General features: G+C 35.8%; 1 protein-coding gene across 1 annotated transcript in view; it reads left to right on the top strand.

The window, feature by feature from the left end:
- The window catches only part of Cand1 (cullin associated and neddylation dissociated 1), a 39649-nt gene extending 17768 nt beyond the window's left edge, over positions 1–21881 (top strand). Inside the window, exons 8-15 of the mRNA XM_090328090.1 lie at positions 1537–1829; positions 4574–4715; positions 5338–6831; positions 7563–7658; positions 11069–11238; positions 11320–11484; positions 12546–12653; positions 16216–21881. Coding sequence (XP_090184216.1) covers positions 1537–1829; positions 4574–4715; positions 5338–6831; positions 7563–7658; positions 11069–11238; positions 11320–11484; positions 12546–12653; positions 16216–16440 — 2693 coding nt within the window. The 3' untranslated portion in view covers positions 16441–21881. The remainder of the gene's footprint in view (positions 1–1536; positions 1830–4573; positions 4716–5337; positions 6832–7562; positions 7659–11068; positions 11239–11319; positions 11485–12545; positions 12654–16215) is intronic.
- The last annotated feature ends 391 nt before the right edge of the window (positions 21882–22272 follow it).

Consider the following 22272-nt stretch of genomic DNA (forward strand, 5'->3'; position numbering starts at 1 on the left):
AGGTCACATTCCCAGCCCAATTTTTTTTTTAATACTTTTTTTTGATGTTGTTCGGTCCTGGGGCTTGAACATTGGGCCTGGGCACTGTTCCTGAGTTCTTCAGCTCAAAGCTAACACTATACCACTTGAGCCACAGTGTCACTTCCTGTAAATAATTTTTAAAAAATTGAATTTGAGGGCCAGGAGTTTGGCATAGTGGTAGAGTGCTTGCCTATCATGCACAAAGACCCGGGTTCGATCCCTCGGTACCACATAAACAGAAAAAACCAGAAGGGGCTGAGGCTCAAGTGGTAGAGCTTTAGCCTTGAGAAAGTCCAACGACAGTGCTCAGGCCCTGAGTTCAAGGCCCAGGACTGGCAAAAAAAAAAAAAATAGAGGAAATAAATTTTAAAAAAAATTGAATTTGAAGATAAATTTGTTCAGAGCAGTTTGGTTTTGAAGAAATATTTGTTTTGCTTATTCATAATTATATTCATAAAAATACTAAATACTGTGATCCTCAAAACTCTGTAATTTTATTTACCCTTTTAAAAGCTTGTATTAATGTGAAAGAAAATGCTTTTTAATGTAGCCTCTTTTGTTTAGTATTTTTAACTAAGTCTTGGTGAATAAATCAGATGGCTTGAGTTTTGCCAATATTGAGTTGACTTCCTACTATTGTCCTAAGGTAAATGAAATTAATCCATTTTTTCTAAAGTCTAGCTGGCTATATTGTAGCCAGAATTACATCCTCAAACATTTAGGAATCATTTAATGATATAATCCTATAGAATACACATTTATCTCTTGAGTACTTCATGAAATGTTTTAATGCTTCCCTAACTTTTTAAATCCTAACTGACTCAACTTGATACTAAGGGGAAATAATTTACATACCTACAGTTTGTCCTACCAAATATAAGAAAGTTTGATGTAATAAGCTTGAGATATTTAAAGTGTATCATTGGGAATTTGGAAAGCATAGTAGTTGTTAAGTGGGCAGCGTTTTCTTGCTGTAATTATGGTATAGTTTCTTTAGACAAAATTCTGAAAGGTTGAGAATAGGCATATTTTCCCTATTCATACAATAATCATTAAATTTAGTTGCGAGGCTGATTGATGTTAGGATTCTTTTTCCCCTTAGAAAATTAGAAGAGGATTTGTAATTATTCTTTTGTCAGGTAGGCTATAGCCACAAGTCATCTCATAAATAACCCTTTGTTTAATTTGGTTCTTTCTCAAAAGTGAAAATTATGATTTTTTACATTTATATTCTAAAGATTTATATATTATTTTTATGGGCTATAAGTTAGAAGATTATTAAACAATTAGAAAGCAGGTTTAATGTTAAAAATACAATCACAAAATTTTTAAAGTTTATGTGCAAATTTACATAAGCTCTGCATATGTTTTAAATTCTAGTTCTGTTTAAATTTGCCTACTGCTCTGTGTATCAATGAAAAGTTAGAATTAACGGTTTTGGTTAAGAATATTCTTAACCTTCATATTCATCTTCCATGTCATTAATTGCCTGTTTATATTAAAATTTTACTTTAGGGAGTGATGATGAATACAGTGATGATGATGACATGAGTTGGAAAGTGAGACGAGCAGCTGCTAAGTGTCTGGATGCTGTAGTTAGCACAAGGCATGAAATGCTTCCTGAATTCTATAAGACTGTATCTCCAGCACTGATATCCAGATTTAAAGAACGCGAAGAGAATGTAAAGGCGGATGTTTTCCATGCCTACCTTTCTCTTCTGAAGCAAACTCGTCCTGTACAAAGTTGGCTGTGTGACCCTGATGCTATGGAGCAAGGAGAAACACCTTTAACAATGCTTCAGAGTCAGGTTAGTTTAAAACTAATATAGTAAATGTGATGCTTAAAAAGTTATTTCTAAATGAAATATGAGTTTTAAAAGCCAAATAGTAGCTTACATTTTGTAGTCTCAGCTGCTTGGGGGAGGCATCAAGATAGGAGATCAAGATTCAAGGCAAAAAAGTAAGATGGTATCTCAAAGAACAAGACAGGTGTGGTATTTAACTCATGTAATCCCAGCTAGGTTATACACATAGGTGGGACTCTGGTCTGAAGCCAGCTCAGCAGGAAGCCTGAGAGCCTGTGTGAAAAATAACTAAAACAAAAAGACTGGTGATGTGTCTCAAGTGGTAGAATTCTTGAGGTCCTGAGTTAAAAATCCTGGCACTAAGAAGAAAAATAGGGCTTTTAGAATATCTTTATAGTAGCACAGCATTCTAAAGTATACGTATATATACTGTTAATTCATGCTCTTTAGTTGCGAATTGTTTATTCTAATTTTCAAGTTTTTTTTTTTTTCTTCCAATCCTGAGGTTTGAACTCAAGAGTTTGGATGCTATTCCTAACGGTTTTTTTTCTCTCTTTCTTTTTTTCTTTCTTTCTTTCTTTCTTTCTTTCTTTCTTTCTTTCTTTCTTTCTTTCATCCATCTTTCTATCTTTCTATCTTTCTATCACTTGGGGCACGTTGCTACTTTTCTCTTGATTTCTTTTTTCTTCTCTAAGCATTCTTGATTTTTTAACATAAACATTTCTTGCCTGGCATTTCTCACCAAAAGCCTACTCATTAAACTAGGTAGCTCTTGTTTGTTTGTTTTTTTTTAATAGTACATAACTAGACATTTTCTTATTTTATATGTAGTTCCTGGTGCAGCTTTAGTGAGAGGGGGAGTCTCTCAATCATACATTTGTTTTTTATAGGTTATGAAACATGTTGAAAGAGATTAAATTAGAGGAGAAAGAGAGCATAACTTACTAGTTTTTAATTAATGGAAGTAAATATTTGAGAACTTAATTATAACTGAACATTGAATAATTGTAGAAGTGCATGGGATAAAGTAGAAGTAGTAAGTGTGTAGAACTCAAAATATTTAGTAGAATCATCAGAAATTCTGAGTTTTATAGAAAATTAGACCTTTTTTGTGTCTACTTCTCAGATCATTATTCAGTTATGGTATTTGTGTGTGTGTGTGTGTGTTTGGTGGTGGATTGGGTGCTTAATCTCATTCTGCTTGCTTGCTTATTTATTGTCATATGGCCTGAATTCTGGGCCTGGGCGTTGTTCCTGAGCTCTTCAGCTCAAGGCTAGCACTCTACCACTTAAGCCACAGTGCCATTTCCTGTTTTCTGGTGGTTAATTGGAGATAAGAATCTCATGCTGTGCCAGGGTTGACTTTGAACTGCAATCCTCAGAGCTCAGCCTCCTGAGTAGCTGTGATTACAGGTGTGAGCCACAGGTGCCTGGCATCTGCTTTTTTATTGAAAGAGTTTAGAGGCTGAGTTAGTGACCTGGCATATTTAAGATTTGTTAGTAGACACCAATTTTAAGTTTTACTAACAAACCAAACATTTGAAAATTAAAGCCAGGTTTCTTACTGTACCCTCCCCCCCCATAGTGTGTTTACTTTGCCTTGCTTCATTGTAACAGCAAGTGGGGCATGACTATTTTTTTAATTTAATTGTCAGGGTAATGTATAGAGAGGGGTTACAGTTACATTGATCAGGTAATGGATACATTACTTCCCGAACCTTGATACCTCTCCCTCCTCTCACCCCCTCCCAATCATCTTGTTTCCCTCCCTTCCCTTTCCTATTTTAAATATAAAAATATACATGTATACAATATACCAGGTAACATAAAGTCAAATACAGTAACCACATGAGATTAACCATAAGGGGGAAAAAAAGAGAAAAGAAATAACTGTACATAGTACATTAAGAACAACAGTCACAAAGATAAACCTCTAGTTTCTATATCCTAGAGTTCATTTTGTTTAGTCTCATTCTATATATGCATAGCTTTTGATCTATTGTGATTCACTGCTAGGAGAGTCCTAGATGTGTACTAATTATTATAAATGAGGGAAACCACTGAGCCTATGTTCCTTTGGGTCTGGCTTACTTCACTTAATATTTTTCCCAAGTCTTTCTTTCCATTTCTTTACAAATGGGGCAGTGCCATTCTTCCTGATGTCAGCATAGAATTCCATTGTGTGTAAGTGTCACATCTTCTTGATCCATTCGTCTACTGAAGAGCATCTGAGTTGGTTCTATATCTTAGCTATGGTAGTTAATGCTGCAATGAACATCCTTGTGCTAATAGCATTAGTATGGCCTTGTTTTGGACATTTGGGTAAATGCCAAGGAATGAGATTGCTAGGTCCTAGGGTTGCTCTTATGTTTAGTCTTTTGAGGGATGGCTGTTTTCATGGTCACTTTTCTATAAATTTTTTTTGCTTTCTTTTGATGTCTGCTGGATTTTTATTTATAAATTATATACCTGATACTTATGAAAAAATTTGTTAATAGAGAAGATTTTTGTTGCTGTAAAGGAAACTAAGTGACAGCTTTAAAAAAATGGTTATAGTTACAAGAGAACATATATAGAACATTTAACAAATTCATACCTAACAACTCCCTGTTGGAAGTAGCAGTAAAGAAATGAAATGTAAGCTAAAAGGAGATCAGTTCTTCTTTGTCTTCATTCTTCATAATTCATATTGTTTATTATGGAAATACCAATTGATAAACCAGCTAATGAGTATGTGATACTTACAGGTCCCCAACATTGTTAAAGCTTTACACAAACAGATGAAAGAAAAAAGTGTGAAGACCCGACAGTGTTGTTTTAACATGTTAACTGAACTGGTAAATGTATTACCTGGGGCCCTGACACAGCATATTCCTGTACTTGTACCAGGTATGTAAGAAAAGAATCATTGTCTTTGGGAACATACTAGGCTTTTTAATATTTAGGGAAACAAGTATTCCCTTTAAAGAGGATATTTGTGACAGCTTGGTATAAGTCCTCTTGTATATGTGAAGTGAGATATCTGCAAGTAAAAAGTTAATTTTTAAAAAATCTTCTTTTCTTGAAATGGAAAATTAACATTTTAACCAAAATATCTTTGGTTTTAATATAATAGTTCAGATTATTGTGGTGTGCTGCTGGTGTCTCGTGCCTGTAATCCTGTCTAATCAGGAGACTGAGATCTGAGAATCATGCTTTGAAGCCAGCCTGGGCAGAAATGTTCTTGACACTTTTATCTCCAGCTAAGCACCAGAAAAGGTAGAAGTGGAGCTGTGATTCAAGTGGTAGAGTGCTAGCCTTGAGTAAAAAAGTTCCAGGGATATCACCCAGGTCCTGAGTTAAAGGCTCAGGACTAATACCACATACACTATATATAGAGAGAGACTGAAATTTTTACCATTTTAGAGATATATACGGGTAGGAATTTTAAGAATATTCCATGGGTTAGGCTTTTAATTTTTTTTTCTTAAGCCTACATAAAAATGAACTTTTTTTGTTGTTGATATTTTAGGAATCATTTTCTCACTGAATGATAAATCAAGCTCGTCAAATTTGAAGATTGATGCATTGTCCTGCCTATATGTAATCCTCTGTAATCACTCTCCTCAAGTCTTCCATCCTCATGTTCAGGCTTTGGTTTCTCCAGTGGTGGCTTGTGTTGGAGACCCATTTTACAAGATTACATCAGAAGCCCTTCTTGTTACCCAACAGCTTGTCAAAGTAATCCGGCCTTTAGATCAGCCTTCCTCGTTTGATGCAACTCCTTACATCAAAGATCTGTTTACCTGTACCATTAAAAGATTAAAAGCAGCTGATATTGACCAGGAAGTCAAGGAAAGGGCTATTTCCTGTATGGGACAGATTATTTGCAACCTTGGAGACAATTTGGGTTCTGACTTGTCTAATACACTCCAGATTTTCTTGGAAAGACTAAAGAATGAAATTACCCGATTAACTACAGTGAAGGCATTGACACTGATTGCTGGGTCACCTTTGAAGATAGATTTGAGGCCTGTGTTGGGAGAAGGGGTTCCTATCCTTGCTTCATTTCTAAGAAAAAACCAGAGAGCTTTGAAACTGGGTACTCTTTCTGCCCTTGATATTCTAATTAAAAACTATAGTGACAGCTTGACAGCTGCCATGATTGATGCAGTTCTAGATGAGCTCCCACCTCTTATCAGTGAAAGTGATATGCATGTCTCACAGATGGCTATCAGTTTTCTTACTACCCTGGCAAAAGTATATCCCTCTTCCCTTTCAAAGATAAGTGGATCCATTCTCAATGAACTTATTGGACTTGTGAGATCACCCTTATTGCAAGGGGGAGCACTTAGTGCCATGCTAGACTTTTTCCAAGCTCTGGTTGTCACTGGAACAAGTAATCTAGGATACATGGATTTGTTGCGCATGCTGACTGGTCCAGTTTACTCGCAAAGCACAGCGCTTACTCATAAGCAGTCTTATTATTCCATTGCCAAATGTGTAGCTGCCCTTACTCGAGCATGCCCTAAAGAAGGCCCAGCTGTAGTAGGTCAGTTTATTCAAGATGTCAAGAACTCAAGGTCAACAGATTCTATTCGTCTCTTAGCTCTCCTGTCTCTTGGAGAGGTTGGGCATCATATTGACTTAAGTGGGCAATTGGAACTAAAATCTGTAATACTAGAAGCTTTCTCATCTCCTAGTGAAGAAGTGAAATCAGCTGCATCCTATGCATTAGGCAGCATTAGTGTGGGAAACCTTCCTGAATACCTACCGTTTGTCTTACAAGAAATAACCAGTCAACCAAAAAGGCAGTATCTTCTGCTTCATTCTTTGAAGGAAATTATTAGCTCTGCATCAGTGGTGGGCCTTAAACCATATGTGGAAAACATCTGGGCCTTATTACTGAAGCACTGTGAGTGTGCAGAAGAAGGTACCAGAAATGTTGTTGCTGAATGTCTAGGAAAACTCACTTTAATTGATCCAGAAACTCTCCTTCCACGACTTAAAGGGTACTTGATATCAGGTGGGTGTCTTGATTTTCTTGTCTAAGAATGTTATTGTTAATTTGTTGCTTTGGATAGTGTAATTAGGTTGAAGTTTAATAAGTGATCTAATTCCTTGTGCTGACATATTGCTGTTTTCTAAATATCTGAAAAGCTCACTGTAAAGAGCTTGCTGGTATTGGTTATATTAAAAGTGAGAAAAAATGTTCAAATAAGAGATGTTAAGAAGAAAGATTCTCATTGGGAGATATGAGAATCTATCGGAAGGCAGCCAGGACAAAGAAATACATGAGATTCTTGTCTCAGCTATCAGTTCCCCCTGGGAACTGATAAAGGAAATCTAGAGGGGAAAGCACTGAGGGCAAACCCTGTACAAGTAAGCACACATATAAAATATTTGGATTTGCTAGTGTTGATCCTATTAGAATGAAAAGATAGTTAATTGCTATTCTTAAGCATTTTTTAAATTCTCTCTTTCATAGAAGTTATTTCTTCTGAAATCTATTGGAATTTTTAAAAAAATTTATGATACTGGGGTTTGACCTCAGGGACTTAGGTTGGGTTGCTAGGTAGGCAGTAGTAAATTTTGCTCCTTTTGTATCCTAAGTTTTATTTAAAAAAAAAAATGGCCTGTTTGCTCAAATATATTTTAAGAAGGTGAGTACATTGGTATTATGTGTCATGACTGAAAAGGATTTTGTGGTCTGTGGAGGAGCATATACCAATAGACTTACAACTTTATTTTAATTAGGCTCATCATATGCCCGAAGCTCAGTTGTTACAGCTGTGAAGTTTACTATTTCTGATCATCCTCAACCTATTGATCCACTATTAAAGAACTGCATAGGTAAGTTAAGATAAATGTACTCATTTTAACTGTTTGGGAGAGTTATTGCCAATTTCAATAACTAAAGAGTACAATGGATTTTTTAATTACCAGAGTTGAGTTTAGTCACTAAAAATATTGGATAGCGTATGTATTTGCTTAGTTTGAAATTTATTACTAGATGATTTGGGAAAGAACTAAAACTAGTAAGTACAACATCTTGTCTTTAGAAACAACATACTTGATCCCCATATTTGGGGGATGACTCAAAATAACTCATGAATAAAACAAAAAGATTTTAGATCTAATGAACCAGTCAAATGAAAATGAATTTAATTTGTGCTGTTAGACCCTAGATTTTCCATCATTGTTTATAATCCTCCAGCTCCCATGATCTATGGAGATGCAAGATGGGACTAAAAAGATAGTACTAATTCCCAAAAGAAGAAAGATGAGATATCTAAAGGAATCTAGAGCATCTCTATCTGTAAAGACAGGAATTAGCCTTTAGAGTTACTAATACTTTAAAACACCCTGTATTTTATTGTTGTTATTGTTTTCTCTTGAATTAGTAGGAACCAAACCTTTAAAAGTTAGTTTGGTGGTTTCCAAAGGATAGGAGAAAGGAAGTACTAGGGAGAGACTGGAGGGACATAACTAAAAAGCTTTATAGCTCCATGTCATTCTGCAGTGTGCCAGAAAAGAAAAATAATGAAGTATGTATCGTCAAATGCTTGCTTCAGTTTCCTTTACCTTTATCCATTTTTTGCTTAGATACATTTATATTTTTGTATTGTATATGAAGAAACAGAGGAGCTGGACATGGAGGCTCGCGCCTGTAATCTTAGCTACTCAGGAGGCTGAGATCTGAGGATCAAGGTTCAAAGCCAGCCCCAGGCACAAAAGGACCTGAGACTTATCTCCAGTTAACCTCTAGAAAATGGGAAATGGGGCTTGGCTCAAGGGTAGGGCGGTAGTGTTGAGCTGAAGTGCTCAGAGACAGCACCAGGCTAGTTCAAGCCCCATGACCCACAAAAAAACACAGCAAAAAGAAAAAACAGAAAATAAAACTTCAGTCAGTCAATATACATTTCTGTTATATTTAGTCAGGTGGTAATCTTTCTGGTCATTACTATTTTGTCTGTATTTGTCCATTTGAAATGATAAGCACTAAAGAAATTTTTAAAAATCAAAATTCCAGGACTAAGGAATTGCATTTGGTGTAATCTATAAGACCATTTTGCATTTCAAATGCTTTATTGAATGTAGATATATATTCTATTCTAATTATTAGTTTTCTAATTAGCTTAGAAATTATGCATATAGAGGTGTCTAGTGGATTCGTTTGGCACATTAAAATAAGTTTGAAGTTGTTTTGTTAACCATGTTCTTTTAAGTCAATGTTGGAACTTTCCTGGGCATAAAATATGCAATGAGTTTATGAATATACAATGTCTGAGGTCTCTTTCTTTTTTTTTTTGCCAGTCCTGGGGCTTGAACTCAGTGCCTGGTCATTGTCCTTGGGATTTTCTCAAGGCTAGCACTCTACCACTTGAGCCACAGCACCACTTCCAGCTTTTTGTGTGTCTGTGGTACCAAGGTATTGAACCTAGGGCCTCATGCATGCTAGGCAAGCACTCTCCAACTATGCCAGGTTCCGGGTCTGAGGTCTCTTTCAAAATGTCAACTTGCTTTGATTCAGATAGATACTCAAGTCTTTTGTCATTGCTTATTTTCCTGTCCTAAAAGAATCTATTCAGGATGGATCATATAATGAGAAATAATTATGTGCCTAATTATATGTCAGATAACTGTGTTCAATAATATATATATACTATTTATTTTGTTTAGTAGCAATTTATTGGTAGTGAAAGTTACACATTTACTAAAAAGATGAATCACTGTCTTTGATTTCAAAGACTTAGGCATTTTTATTTCTTCTCTACATTTATAAAATAGCAGATTTAAATCAGTTTCAAAGTAGCAAGATGTCATCTTATTTGTCAATCCTTTGGCCCTTTTTTTTTTTTTTTTTGCCAGTCCTGGGGCTTGAACTCAAATCCTGGGCATTGTCTTTGAACTCTTCTGTTAAAGACTAACACTCTGCCACTTGAGCCACAGCACTACTTGGCTTTTCCTGTGTAGCTGGTACTGAGGAATCAAACCCACGGCTTCATGCATGCTAAGCAGGCACTCTTCCAGTAGGTCATACTCCCAGCCTTTATTGGTCCTTCTAAGTTTTAGTTTGTTCATGTAATACTTTTATGATCTTAGCAATGTATTTCTCAAAAAAGTCAAATAAAATAGACCCTTTGAAGGTACATTTCTCTTTGTCATTTGATGAAACTGAATATTTGTTGGCAATATTCCATCTCTTAAAGCAAAGGCTTCTTGTTAATCTTATTTTGAAGGTAATTTTTTAAAAAAAATTTTTAATTGTTTTGGCATTTGGAGTTTGAACTCAGAACCCTGTGCTTGCTAAACAAGTACTTCTTTTGTTTTAGTTTATTTTTAGGTATGGTCTGTGCTTTGCCTGTGTAGGTTTTGGACTATATTCTTTCTATACTAATCCGTTCTGTGTAGTTGGGATTGCTGACGTGATCCACCGTTCCCAGCTTTACAGTTTTTTGTTTCTGTTGATTTTAGTGAATTATACAAATGAAATATAAAGAGGTTCTTGAAAATTATTAGTCTTTTGGGCTACTGGCTGTATCATTTTCAGCCCACCTTTTCATAAAGTATCTATAAAATTAATTACTATTGAGAGCTTTAGAGACTGTCATATATAACCTCTGCATTTACACATGTCAGTTGAAAATGTATTAATGGTTTCTTTGCTACCAACATAAACTTTTTTTTTTTTTTTTGCCAGTCCTGGGCTTAAGCTCAGGGCCTGAGCACTGTCCTTGGATTTTTCTCAAGGCTAGAACTCTACCACTTGAGCACCACTTCCGACTTTTTCTAAGTATGCGGTACCAAGGAATCAAACCCAGGTCTTCGTGCATGCTAGGAAAGCACTCTACCACTAGGTCAAACTCTCGGCCCCCCCAACATAAACTTTTTTTTTTTTTTTTTGCCAGTCCTGGGCTTGGGCTCAGGGCCTGAGCACTGTCCTTGGACTTTCTCAAGGCTTAGCACTCTACCACTTGAGCCTCAGCACCACTTCCAGCTTTTTTTCTATGTATGTGGTACCAAGGAATCGAACCCGGGTCTTCGTGCATGCTAGGCAAGTACTCTACCACTAGGCCAAACTCCCGGCCCCCCAACATAAACTTTTACAGTTCACTTAGTTCATCAGGTTTGTCCATGACTTTCAATAAAGAAGTTATAGTGATACCAACAAGAATAAGCTAAACCAATTTAGAAAATATAATGAGTATTATATTTTCACCTCGCTGTAACTGTATATTGCTTTTACTTCACATTTTCAGGTGATTTCCTAAAAACTTTGGAAGACCCAGATTTGAATGTAAGAAGAGTAGCCTTGGTTACATTCAATTCAGCGGCACATAACAAGCCATCATTAATAAGGGATCTTTTGGATACTGTTCTTCCACATCTTTACAATGAAACAAAAGTTAGAAAGGAGCTTATAAGAGAGGTAAGTTAATTAAGCTGTTGTTCAAACTTATGTGTTACTTTTAAAGGCCATGTTTATATATATTCCTTTTTGTTTTAACAGGTAGAAATGGGTCCATTTAAACATACAGTTGATGATGGTCTGGATATTAGAAAGGCAGCTTTTGAGTGCATGTATACACTACTAGACAGTTGTCTTGATAGACTAGATATCTTTGAATTTCTAAACCATGTTGAAGATGGTTTGAAGGACCATTATGATATTAAGGTAAGATATTTGTGACTTTATGAAATGTTTTGGAAGACCTTGATGTAGCAGCTTTGCCCTTGTAATTTACTCATATGTTTTAAGTGAAAAATTGTTTCATCAATATTTCAGTAAGAATTTTATAAAGTAGTAGAGAGAAGAAGCAGTAAAGAGGTGTTATGATGGAAGTGGATATAAAAGTGAAATTCAAAAACCTTTTTATTAAAGAAGGAAGTAGAAATGGGCAAGAAATGCTGTGGCAGCTTGCTTAGTGCATAGTTTTTGCCTGTATTCTTTTCCTCAAAAGTTTTAATAGTTAAGACAAGTTTTGCTCTTCACAGAATAACTAACCTGTGGCCTTTCCTTATTGAACTTGAGTTGCGACCCATGCAAGGTTTTCCTAGTTCCTTGTATTGTCTTATGATTAATTTTCTTAGATTGTATTTGAACGTGGTTGGTGAGGGATTTTTTATTATTTAATATATTGTGTATAATACTAATAATTTGTTAGAGGTAGCTGAATAGTAATTGAACCATTGTACAATTTCAACCTTCATGATTTTCATATATGGTAGTGGCCCGATCCTCTAAAGTTTAATGGAGTATTACCCTGAAAGCTACTATAATTTTGCAAATTCAGAGGAAATGATTATCTATAGTCTAATATAGAACTATTAAAATAGTGGAAAGTTAGCTTTTCTTCCATTATAATAGTTTTCTAGTTCATTGAATATCAGTTATGCTGTGTGCATGAGCTTTTTAAGCTCTATCCTAATAGGTTAAATAAAATTCTCTGAGGGGATGGAGCTTGAGGAATGGGTATGTTCCAAAAACTTCCTTGTTAATTTTAAAGTACAGCAAAGATGCAAAACCAGTTTCCTAGTTTTGTATTTTAGGTTGATGATAGTTGGTCTCTCTGCAATTTACTTGAGCTATGGACTGAAACAAATTATGTAATTTTTGTATGGCAGATTATAGGAAATGCATGTTAGTCATTTTTCTTTTTAAAAGATTGTCAGAAATTGGGATTTTGTCAACAGAATGTTGTCAAGTGTAAATTTTGTCTTCTCTGTTTCTAATAGATGCTAACATTTTTAATGTTGGTGCGACTTTCTACCCTTTGTCCAAGTGCAGTACTACAGAGGTTGGACCGACTTGTTGAGCCATTACGAGCCACATGTACAACTAAGGTAAATCATTGATAGACTAGGCCAAACTCAGTGTAAGACATTTTGGAGAGTGGAGAGAGTCTAGTATCTCGTTACCTCTAATGTTTAGGATAAAGTGTTAAAATTTTGTGATCATGAATTATTTATTTATTTTGCCTGTCCTGGTGCTTGAACTCAGGGCCTGAGCACTATCCTTGGGCTGTTCTCAAGGCTAGAGCTCTACAATTTGAGCCACAGCACCACTTCTGGTCTTTGCTTTGCTGTGTATGTGGTACCAAGGAATCAAACCCGAGTTTTTGTGCATGTTAGACAAATACTCTACCACTACTCCACGCTCCTGACCCAATGAATTATTTTTTTTTTTTTTTTTTTTTTTTGCCAGTCCTGGGCTTGAGCTCAGGGCTTGAGCACTGTCCTTGGACTTTCTCAAGGCTAGAGCTCTACCACTTGAGCCTCAGCACCACTTCTGGCTTTTTGCTATGTATGTGGGGTACTGAGGAATCGAACCCGGGTCTTCATGCATGCTAGGCAAGCACTTTAACCACTAGGCCAAACTCCCGGCCCCCCCAATGAATTATTTTTGTACCATAAATTCTCTCATTCAGAAGTAAAACTTTCCCAAGACAAAAGTTAGTGTAACTTTTTTTTTTTAAGATGTATAGTTTATTCTGTCTTCTTCTGGTTTTTCAGCTGTAATTATGCTAGTACCTTCGTTTTCTATTCTAAGGCACATTAGTATTGGTTCTTCGGTAGTGAACCCAATCTGGTACTGGAGATTCTTTGTTGGGAGATTCTTTATTATTGTTTCAGTGTCATTACTCCTTAGATCTGTATTGATTGTTCATGTCATCATTTGTTTTTCTACATTGTTTGATTCACTGAAACATCATTAGGAACAGTAATCCCTGATGATGCTCTGGATTTCAGTGATACGTACTATCAGATCTTCTTTGTCTTTAATTTTTTTCTAGTTTGAGTCTATTATGTCCTTTTGATTAGTTTGACTAATTGTTTATATTTTGAAAGAGCAAACTCATTGTTTAAACCATATATATATATATATGTACATGTGTGTGTATGTGTGTGTGTGTATGTATGTATATATGTATGTATGTATACATACTGAGAGAGTTTTTATTAGTTCCAGCTCTTTTTTTTTGTTGTTCATTTTTTGTAGGGCTTGAACTCAGCCTGGGCACTGTCCCTGAGCTCTTCAGCTCAAGGCTACCACCTTACCCCTGGGCCTGAGTGTTGTCCCTAAGCTCTACAGCTCAGAGCTACTGCCTTTCCTTTGAGCCAAGCCCTACTTCCCATTTTCTAGAGATTAATTTGAGATAAAAGTTTCAGGTCCTTTTGTGCCTGGGCGGGCTTTGAACCCTGATCTTCAGATCTCAGCCTCCAGAGTAGCTAGGATTACAGGCGTGAGCCACCGCACCTGGCTTTTTTTATTTTACTGATTTTTTAGTTTGGCTTGTTTTGCTCAGAACTTTAGTTGCATACTAGGTTATTTATTAGGTTACAATACAAGATGGACAGCCTAACACCAGTAGTGATGAACTTAGCTATTGAAGAAATTAGGAAACTAATTTCATTCACAATAACCCTAAAAACCAGCTTGGTACTGCCATAAAACAGCTGTCTGAATTCACAGAGGTATCTAAAACATTAAAGCAAAGGTAGCTTCTTCAACAGTTGTAGAAGAGTGAACCTTAGATATTTCTCATGATGTACAAAATCAACTTAAAATGATTGAAAAGATGTTAAGACCTGAAAGTTTGAAACTGCATTAACGGAGGGAAGACTATGAGTTATAGGTGTAGTAATTATAGTAGCTCAGAAAGTAATAACAAAAATGGACAAAGGAGGGGGGCGGCTATCATTATATTAAAAGCTTCTGCACAGCAAAGGAAGCAGTTGCCTTAGTGACCTCTGGTAGACAGTCATCTGATAAGGGATTAATATTAAGAAAAAAGAACTCAAAACATCAGTAAATAGCCAAAGGGAACGCAGTGTTTAAATGAAGGAAGTACAAATAGCCAATAAATATATGAAAAAAATGTTTGTATACATGAAAAAAATGTTCCTAATCTTTAGCTAAGGCTTTACTGAAATTGAAATCAAGACAACATTGACCTTTCATCTCACCTATCAGAATGGCAATTATAAAATGAGAAAAAAACAGGCCAGACGTGGTGGCATATGCCTGTGATCCTAGCTGCTTAGGATGATTGCTATTTGAGGGTAGTTCAAACAGCTATTAGTAAAACAGTATCAGAAATAAGCTGGGCATGATAGTGTATACTCTGCAATACCAGGTACATAGTAGGCCAAAATAGGGGTCCTAAGTTTGAGGCTGGCAAAAGTTGGAGATACTGGCTAATCAAAAAATTCAGGTGATTCAAGGTCAAGTAGTTACCTAGAATGCTTAGAGCTCTGAGTTCACTCCCAAGTACAGAGCAAGAGAGAGAAAAGGAGAGAAGCTAGGAAAGAAGGACGGAAGTTTGGAGAAGGGAAGGTAGGAGTGGGGAGGGATGATGTATGGAAATAGGATTGTATATGTGGAAGGAAAAGAGAAAGGGAATGAGGAAGGAAAGAGGAAAAAATAGGGATATAAGGGAAGAATAAACTAGTAGAAATGTACATTAGTCCAGCCATTAGGGAAATGAGTGTGGTTTCAAAAATCAAAAACAAAACTATGGATATATACCAAGAATTGGTATATATCCAAAAGAATCAAAATCAGTTTATAGGGCTGGGAGTTTGGCCTAGTTGTAGAGTGCCTGCCTAGCATGCAGGAAGACTGGGGTTTGATTCCTCAGTACAACACATACAGGGAAAAAAAAGCTGGAAGTGGTGCTGTGGCTCAAGTGGTAGAGCACTAGCCTTGAGAAAAGCCCAAGGACAATGCTCAGGCCAGGACTCCACCAAAAAATAAAAATAAACTGAAAACCAACTGCTGAATGTGAAAAACGGAAGGAAAAAAAAAAGTTTATAATGATAACTGCATACCCATGTTTATTGTGGCATTAACAATAGCAAAATTATAGTCATCAGTGGATGAATGAATAAATTACCTGCACAGTGGAGTTTTATTCACCTGTAATGACTGAAACGAATAAAAATGGTCACTTTCAGAAAAAAAAAACTGGAGATTATGTTAAGTTAAATATTTTATCTTGTATGTAGAATTTAGTGCACTAAAAAGGGGCATGAAAGTAATAGTGGTACTTAACAGATATGTGATTCTGGCTAGGGAAAGAAGCATCGAAAGCTAAGGAGTGATGACTTCTTTTTCATAAAATTTGAGAAATTGGGATCAAGTATATGGTATCAAGGAATCGAACCCGGGTCTTTGTTCATGCTAGGCAAGCACGCTACCACTAGGCCAAACTCCCGGTCCCAAGAGATATAGGTTTTTTTATATTAACCCAAATAGTTCTAGCTAATCAGATAAAGCATTGAGGCACCAGTCTGTTTAGTTTAAACTAGGTGGCCAGAATTTAAGTATACTTATCTCCTTAAATTTTGTTAATAATAGAACTGTTCTTTGTAGCATATAATCTAAATTTTCTCTTCATTACAGGTAAAGGCAAACTCTGTAAAGCAGGAGTTTGAAAAACAGGATGAATTAAAGCGATCCGCCATGAGAGCAGTAGCAGCACTGCTAACCATTCCAGAAGCAGAGAAGAGTCCACTGATGAGCGAGTTCCAGTCACAGATCAGTTCTAATCCTGAGCTGGCGGCCATTTTTGAAAGTATCCAAAAGGATTCATCATCCACTAATTTGGAATCAATGGACACTAGTTAGATGTTCATTCAACATTGGGACCATTACATTTGACCATACAATGCACTGAATTGACAGAGTTAGTCATAAGACATGGAAAAAGAAGTGTCTAAAAACTTCAAAATGTTCCACTTTTTTTTTTCCTTTCACAGAGACAATTTGTTCAGCTTTCTTCCATTGTTTTTGTAGCATTTATTTCAGAAATATATGTATTTCCATAAGCCAGAGGTTGTAAAGCCACTATTGTTTTAGTGGTTAGGACAACATTTAAAATGGAAACTAAAAGGTAGGATTTATGGAATGTGGAGATAGGGTCCAGTATCTATTTACCCTGTAATATTTAGGATTAAAATGTTAAAATTTTGTGACCATGAATTTCTTTATTTTATAGCTTTTCTCATTTAAAAATCAAAAACTTCTGGCAAGACAAAAACCATGTTCCTTTTTCCTGTATAACTTTCAGCTGGCAGATGAAAATATCCATATAAGATTGGTTATATTTCAGAGGGGTTGATAGTTTCAAAAATAATTGAGGTATCATTTTTTAAGTATAAGGATTTACAATAGCCCTATTGAAAACACTAATTTTGCATGAGCAAGTTTACAAATATGTATTGTCTTTAAACAGCATGTGCAGATTATTCATAATACAAGAGTTAAGATTAAAAAGTATTATTAGTGTAATTTTCAGATATTTATTTTTGCACAGAAAACACAACCTGGAGAGAGGACTAAATTTTTGAAACTTTGGTTTTCTTAATGCTCGTGTGAATTTGCAGATGTTTTCAGCAAATCAAGACACAGTAATTTGCCACTTTTTTTCTATTACAAATTTTCTTATACATTAGAAATTTGTATATTTCAGTTTTTTTTTTTAGTTACCCATTTGTGTATGTGTGTTTCCACCCAGAAATTCTTAAGGCAAGGTATTCCTTTTGTTGTTAGATGTCTACATTCATTATCAAAGGACACAGATACCATGTATACTTTTTTTTTTTTTTTAAATGTTATTAGGAAATTTCTGAAGCCGGCTATTACAGGTTTGTTAGCTAATAGTGTTTTCATTTAGTTGAGTTAGATCTTTTTTCCCCATCTCTTGTAGACCTAATTTACTTATTGTATTTGGTAAGTATTAACTACTTTTCCGGATTAAGGGATATGTGCTGGTGGAACAAAGCTTTTGCAGTACCTTCTATTGTAGTGGGAATTTTATTTAACATGTCCTTCAGTGAGCTCATTTCACACTGTAGCCTCTTCCTTCAAATTTGTGGTGCTCCTGTAACAGTAAGAAATAATTTCTGAAATAAAAGACTTCTAATGCTGTGCAAACAGTTTACAAGTATTGAGGGAGGCAGTTGTTAAGTTGAGTGACCAATTTTCAAACAATCAGATGTTTGAAAACTGTACCCTTTGTTTTTGAAACTGTGAATTAGAAATACTTTTCCTTACATGCTTAAAATTCCAAATACGCATTGGTTTTAATTGATACATTCTGTAGTTAATAGGTTAACGGCTTGATTTGATCTGCAGATAACAGTTCAATGTGCAGAGATAACAGTTCAATGTGCAGATAACAGTTCAGAAGACCTTGTTACTAGTGAAGATATTGATTGATTGGCATATTGACATGGAAACATACCTGGAGTTTAGTGCCATTTCAGAATATGGCAGGTGATAACCTTATACCATAATTTGCATAAAGCTGTAATGAAATTTATTTTGAGATGTTATTATGTACAATGCATTACTATGGTATAGATGTTGTGGATATATTTAATTTTATTGGGTAACATGGTTTTACAATAAATTACAATACTGCAGGCTCTAGAACTGATTAGGAAACTGATATGCATATGTTTATGAATCTCATAATTCCCTAAAGTTAAATTCAATTACTTGTATTAGTTTTTTCCTTGTTTTTGGTGTCCAAGATGCATGTTATTGGTTTTGTTTTTCGTTTTGCTTGGAGTCTTGCAAGCCAGCTCATTTTTCTAACATGAAATTGTAGTACTGAAGAAACATACTGCTTTTATGGATTTAGTGTTTATATATCTACACATACATAACAAAACTGAAAGAACACTCAACAATTTAGTGCTTAGTTTTATTGGTGAACTCCATACTTCCAGAGTTGATAACCTCATGCTGGAATAGAAGTGACTTAGTGTGGAGTAGACATGACGTGCTCTACCACATTTGTTGCTGACTGGAAATGTTAAAAAGTTAGGCATAGCTGTTCTCCACATGGAGGGTTTAGTGTAAGAACACTTGTTGGCTGGTTTTCATGAGAGAATTTTAATTAGCTAAATTTCTCTCTAAATTTTCTGTGGGGGAAGTATTGGAGATTAACCCCAGGAGGGCTCTTATTTTAGGACATAGGGCATACATTTTGAATTTGGAATTTTTGTTGTGAAAGTGTTGTGCATGATAAAACTATTAGCAACATTCTTGGCATCTATCACTAGAGGGCAAGACCAACAGTGCTCTCCATTCCCAGGTAAAGGACAATGGCCATTGCTGCAGTTGGGAGTTAACGTCCTTTTTATGCTGAAACTGGAACTGGAACCTCACAGCCTTTGTGCTGTCCCTTTGCTTCTTTGCTCCAGACTGCAGTCTGTCTGAGTCATAGCTCTACTTTCATTATTTTGATATTTAATTGGAGATAAAGGTCTCATGAACTTTCCTGCCCAGGCAGTCGTTGAATCTTGATCCTTAAACCGCCTCCTGAGTAAGATTATAGGCATTGCCACCAGCACCCAGTGAGAATATGTTTAAAAGACTTTTTCTTGTTTCTAGCAACTATTATCCAGCTGAGATTTCAGTTAAGTATTTCTGTGGGGAAGATAAATAGATCTTCTGTTACATACTGAGTAGTTTTCAGACATCCTTATGTGATTTTTTTTTAATCCAAACTACTTGATAAAAAACTTGATAAACTTAGAAAAAATATGTCAGTGCTAGTGTTTAAAGTCAGAAATTTCATTGTTGCTAGGGCCATATACTCAGGCCTTTTGCTTGAGTTATGTTGGGATAGAATCTCACATTTTCCCCAGGCCAGCCCTGGCCGAGTTTCTCTTATTTATGCTTCTCAAATTGCTGGGATGATAGGCATGTACCACCATATCAGGCTCTTGGTGTCTCTTGACTTACTACCTGTGTTGGCCTTGAGCTGTCATCTTTCCTGTCTTCCTACTGAAGTACAGGTTTCAAGCATGAGCCACCACCAGTTCAAACCTCATGTGGTTTAGTGAGAATAAGTTTCCACATAAGTAGAGCCTCTAGTGCTTTGAATAGTCTGTAAATCTCTTAAGTTCTTTCTGCATACTTAATAGAAATGACCATAAAGGGGCCCTGTAAAGTAGTATCTGGAATAATTTAAGTGCCACAAGAGAATAAGAACAGCAAATCATGAGCAGCCAGTGCATTTGAGATCATTACTTTATTAAAAACAAAAAACAAAACTTGTTTCCCAGTACGAGCCCACTTCCTGTTTAGCCTTACAGTAAATATACCTTATTCTAAAGCATGTCTGAAAATTATTAAAGTCACACTGACTATAGTAGATGTTTGATATTTTCCTAGGATTAGTTTATGATAAATTCCTAATATTCTCTATGGATTGTGATATCTATGTAGGATTTTGAAGACATGTCAGTGGCACAAATATCCTATTTAAAACAAGGCTGGTGAATGAGACAAACTTTTGAACCATGTCATTGCCACTTGGTCAAAATGGCATAAGCTAGGGGAAGTTAATTACCCTTTATATAATGATTCTACCATAGACAATGCCTTAGTAGTCTTAGTGTTGACTAAGTTTGCAAGCCTTGAACGCTGGACTGCATATTTGTAGGTATTTGAGTGTTTAAGAAGTACTAGATTTGGGATGGGAGCATAGCCTAGTGGTAGAGTGCTCGCCTAGCATACACAAAGAAGTGGCACTGTGGCTCAAGTGGCAGAGCAATAGCCTTGAGCAAAAGTGTTCAAGGACAGGCTCTGAGTTAAGCAAAAAAAAAAAAAAAAGATACATCTTTTTAAATCCATATTTAAATTAAGGGCTTGTTTCAGTAACTGACTTAAGTAGAACCCAGCAGTCAGATGTGGCCATTTGGCTTCCCAGATGATGAGTACAAGTGCTGAGACCCCTGCTCCCATGACACCCCATTCCCATGGATCTTACTATCCTCTATGTAGAATGCACAAAAAATCTGACAGCCTGTACCCCCATAAATTGTTACTATGCTTATGTTCCTGTATGTGGCTTGTCAAGTTGCTGGTGAACCAAATTACATTTTTTTCTTGATACCTCTTAGCATGTGTACTTGACATTGTCGAAGAGAAAGACATACTACGTGATTACCATTAATTAGAATACTAATTTGGTGTGATTTGTACCATGGAGGTTCTTGTCAAGTTTGTATTCCACATGTTGGGGAAAAGTATTGACTAAAACACAATCAAAACTGCATGGTATATTCAAATGTTCAGTTTTCCTGGTTAGAATGTCAGTTAGGAAAGCAGGCAAAAATTGGAAAGTCATAGTTTGAGTTTAATTGTGGAAGTAATAGAAATTAAAAGCTTAAAATCCAGGCAGTGACGAGATCAGATATTTTTTTTTTTAAGAGAACTGATTTGAAGATAAGAAGGAAAGGTGTTGCTGCTGTTAGAATAGTGGGGTAACAGATGAAAGTGGTAAATGGAACTAATGAGGTTTAGAACATACATAAATTTATATGCTTCAAAGCCAGGCTCCCTAAGGAGGTGATTTAGGACAAGATTAAATGTCCAGTGTTGGTATCTTGGGAGAGAGCAATCACCCTATTTCATCCAGGACCCTCAATGACCAAAACTATTCAAGATAAGGCTGGTTACTGGCAAAAGGTTAATCATATCTGAGTGGGAGTTTCCACTTCACCCAGTTTTGGTGGGTGAGCTAGTCATGAGTTGAGCACTCATTCACAGGATTGGTGAGAATAGCAAGTTCACAGTAAGCTGGAGAAATTTTCTGTTCAGGAGACTGGGGAAGATCAATTGCACATTCCACAAAAAGTTCTTTTTCCTTTTCAAAATTCCTTGCAACCATGCTGTCATAGGCTTTTCTTACACTCAGACTCTGCTGCCTGCTTTTATTATTTTCCTCAGTATTGCCTACAACCATCTTCACACCATCCAAGGAAACCATAGCGCTTAGGGTAGTGGTAAGTGGTAAAGCACATACTTTTAGAACATTTTAGATGTATTTTTTCCCCCAAAGCAGTGGTCTTTTAACAGTGGCAATTTAACTGTTTTCTTTCATGTTCTTAAATAGCCTTCACTTAATATTCTAACCCCATGAGTCCTGATGATTTTTTTTTCCTAGTTGTGTCTTGTATATGTACAAATTATAAGTGATAGATACTCATGGGGCACAAAATGACATATACTATGTGAAATGATTAAATCAAGCTAATTATCCAGTACAACTTCTGATTTTTTGCAATGAGAACATTGAAATTTAGCATTTTGAAAAATATATAAACTGTAATCATACTGTGCAATGTCTCAAAAATATGATTCTCCTGTCTGACTCAGAAGAGGAACTTCGTAAGCTGTAATTTGTATGTTTTTATCCCATCATTTGAACAGTTGTATTGAACTCCCAGTATCTCCTACAACCTATCAATCCAACCCTTTTATAACCTCAGTCACTCTGAAAGTGTTCATTAACTTAAGTCCTATGACCTCTTACATCCCACCGTTTTCTGTTAGTCCTTCCAAGCTCCTTGGCTGGCTTTGTTCATTTGTACTATTACTTGTCATTTTATTGAATTATGGTTGCTCTCTTTTTCCATTCCCTATAATTTCCTTTTACTT

The sequence above is a fragment of the Megascapheus bottae genome, chromosome 2 (genome assembly GCF_031878675.1).
Source record: "Megascapheus bottae isolate mThoBot1 chromosome 2, mThoBot2.hap1, whole genome shotgun sequence".
NCBI lineage: Eukaryota > Metazoa > Chordata > Mammalia > Rodentia > Geomyidae > Megascapheus > Megascapheus bottae.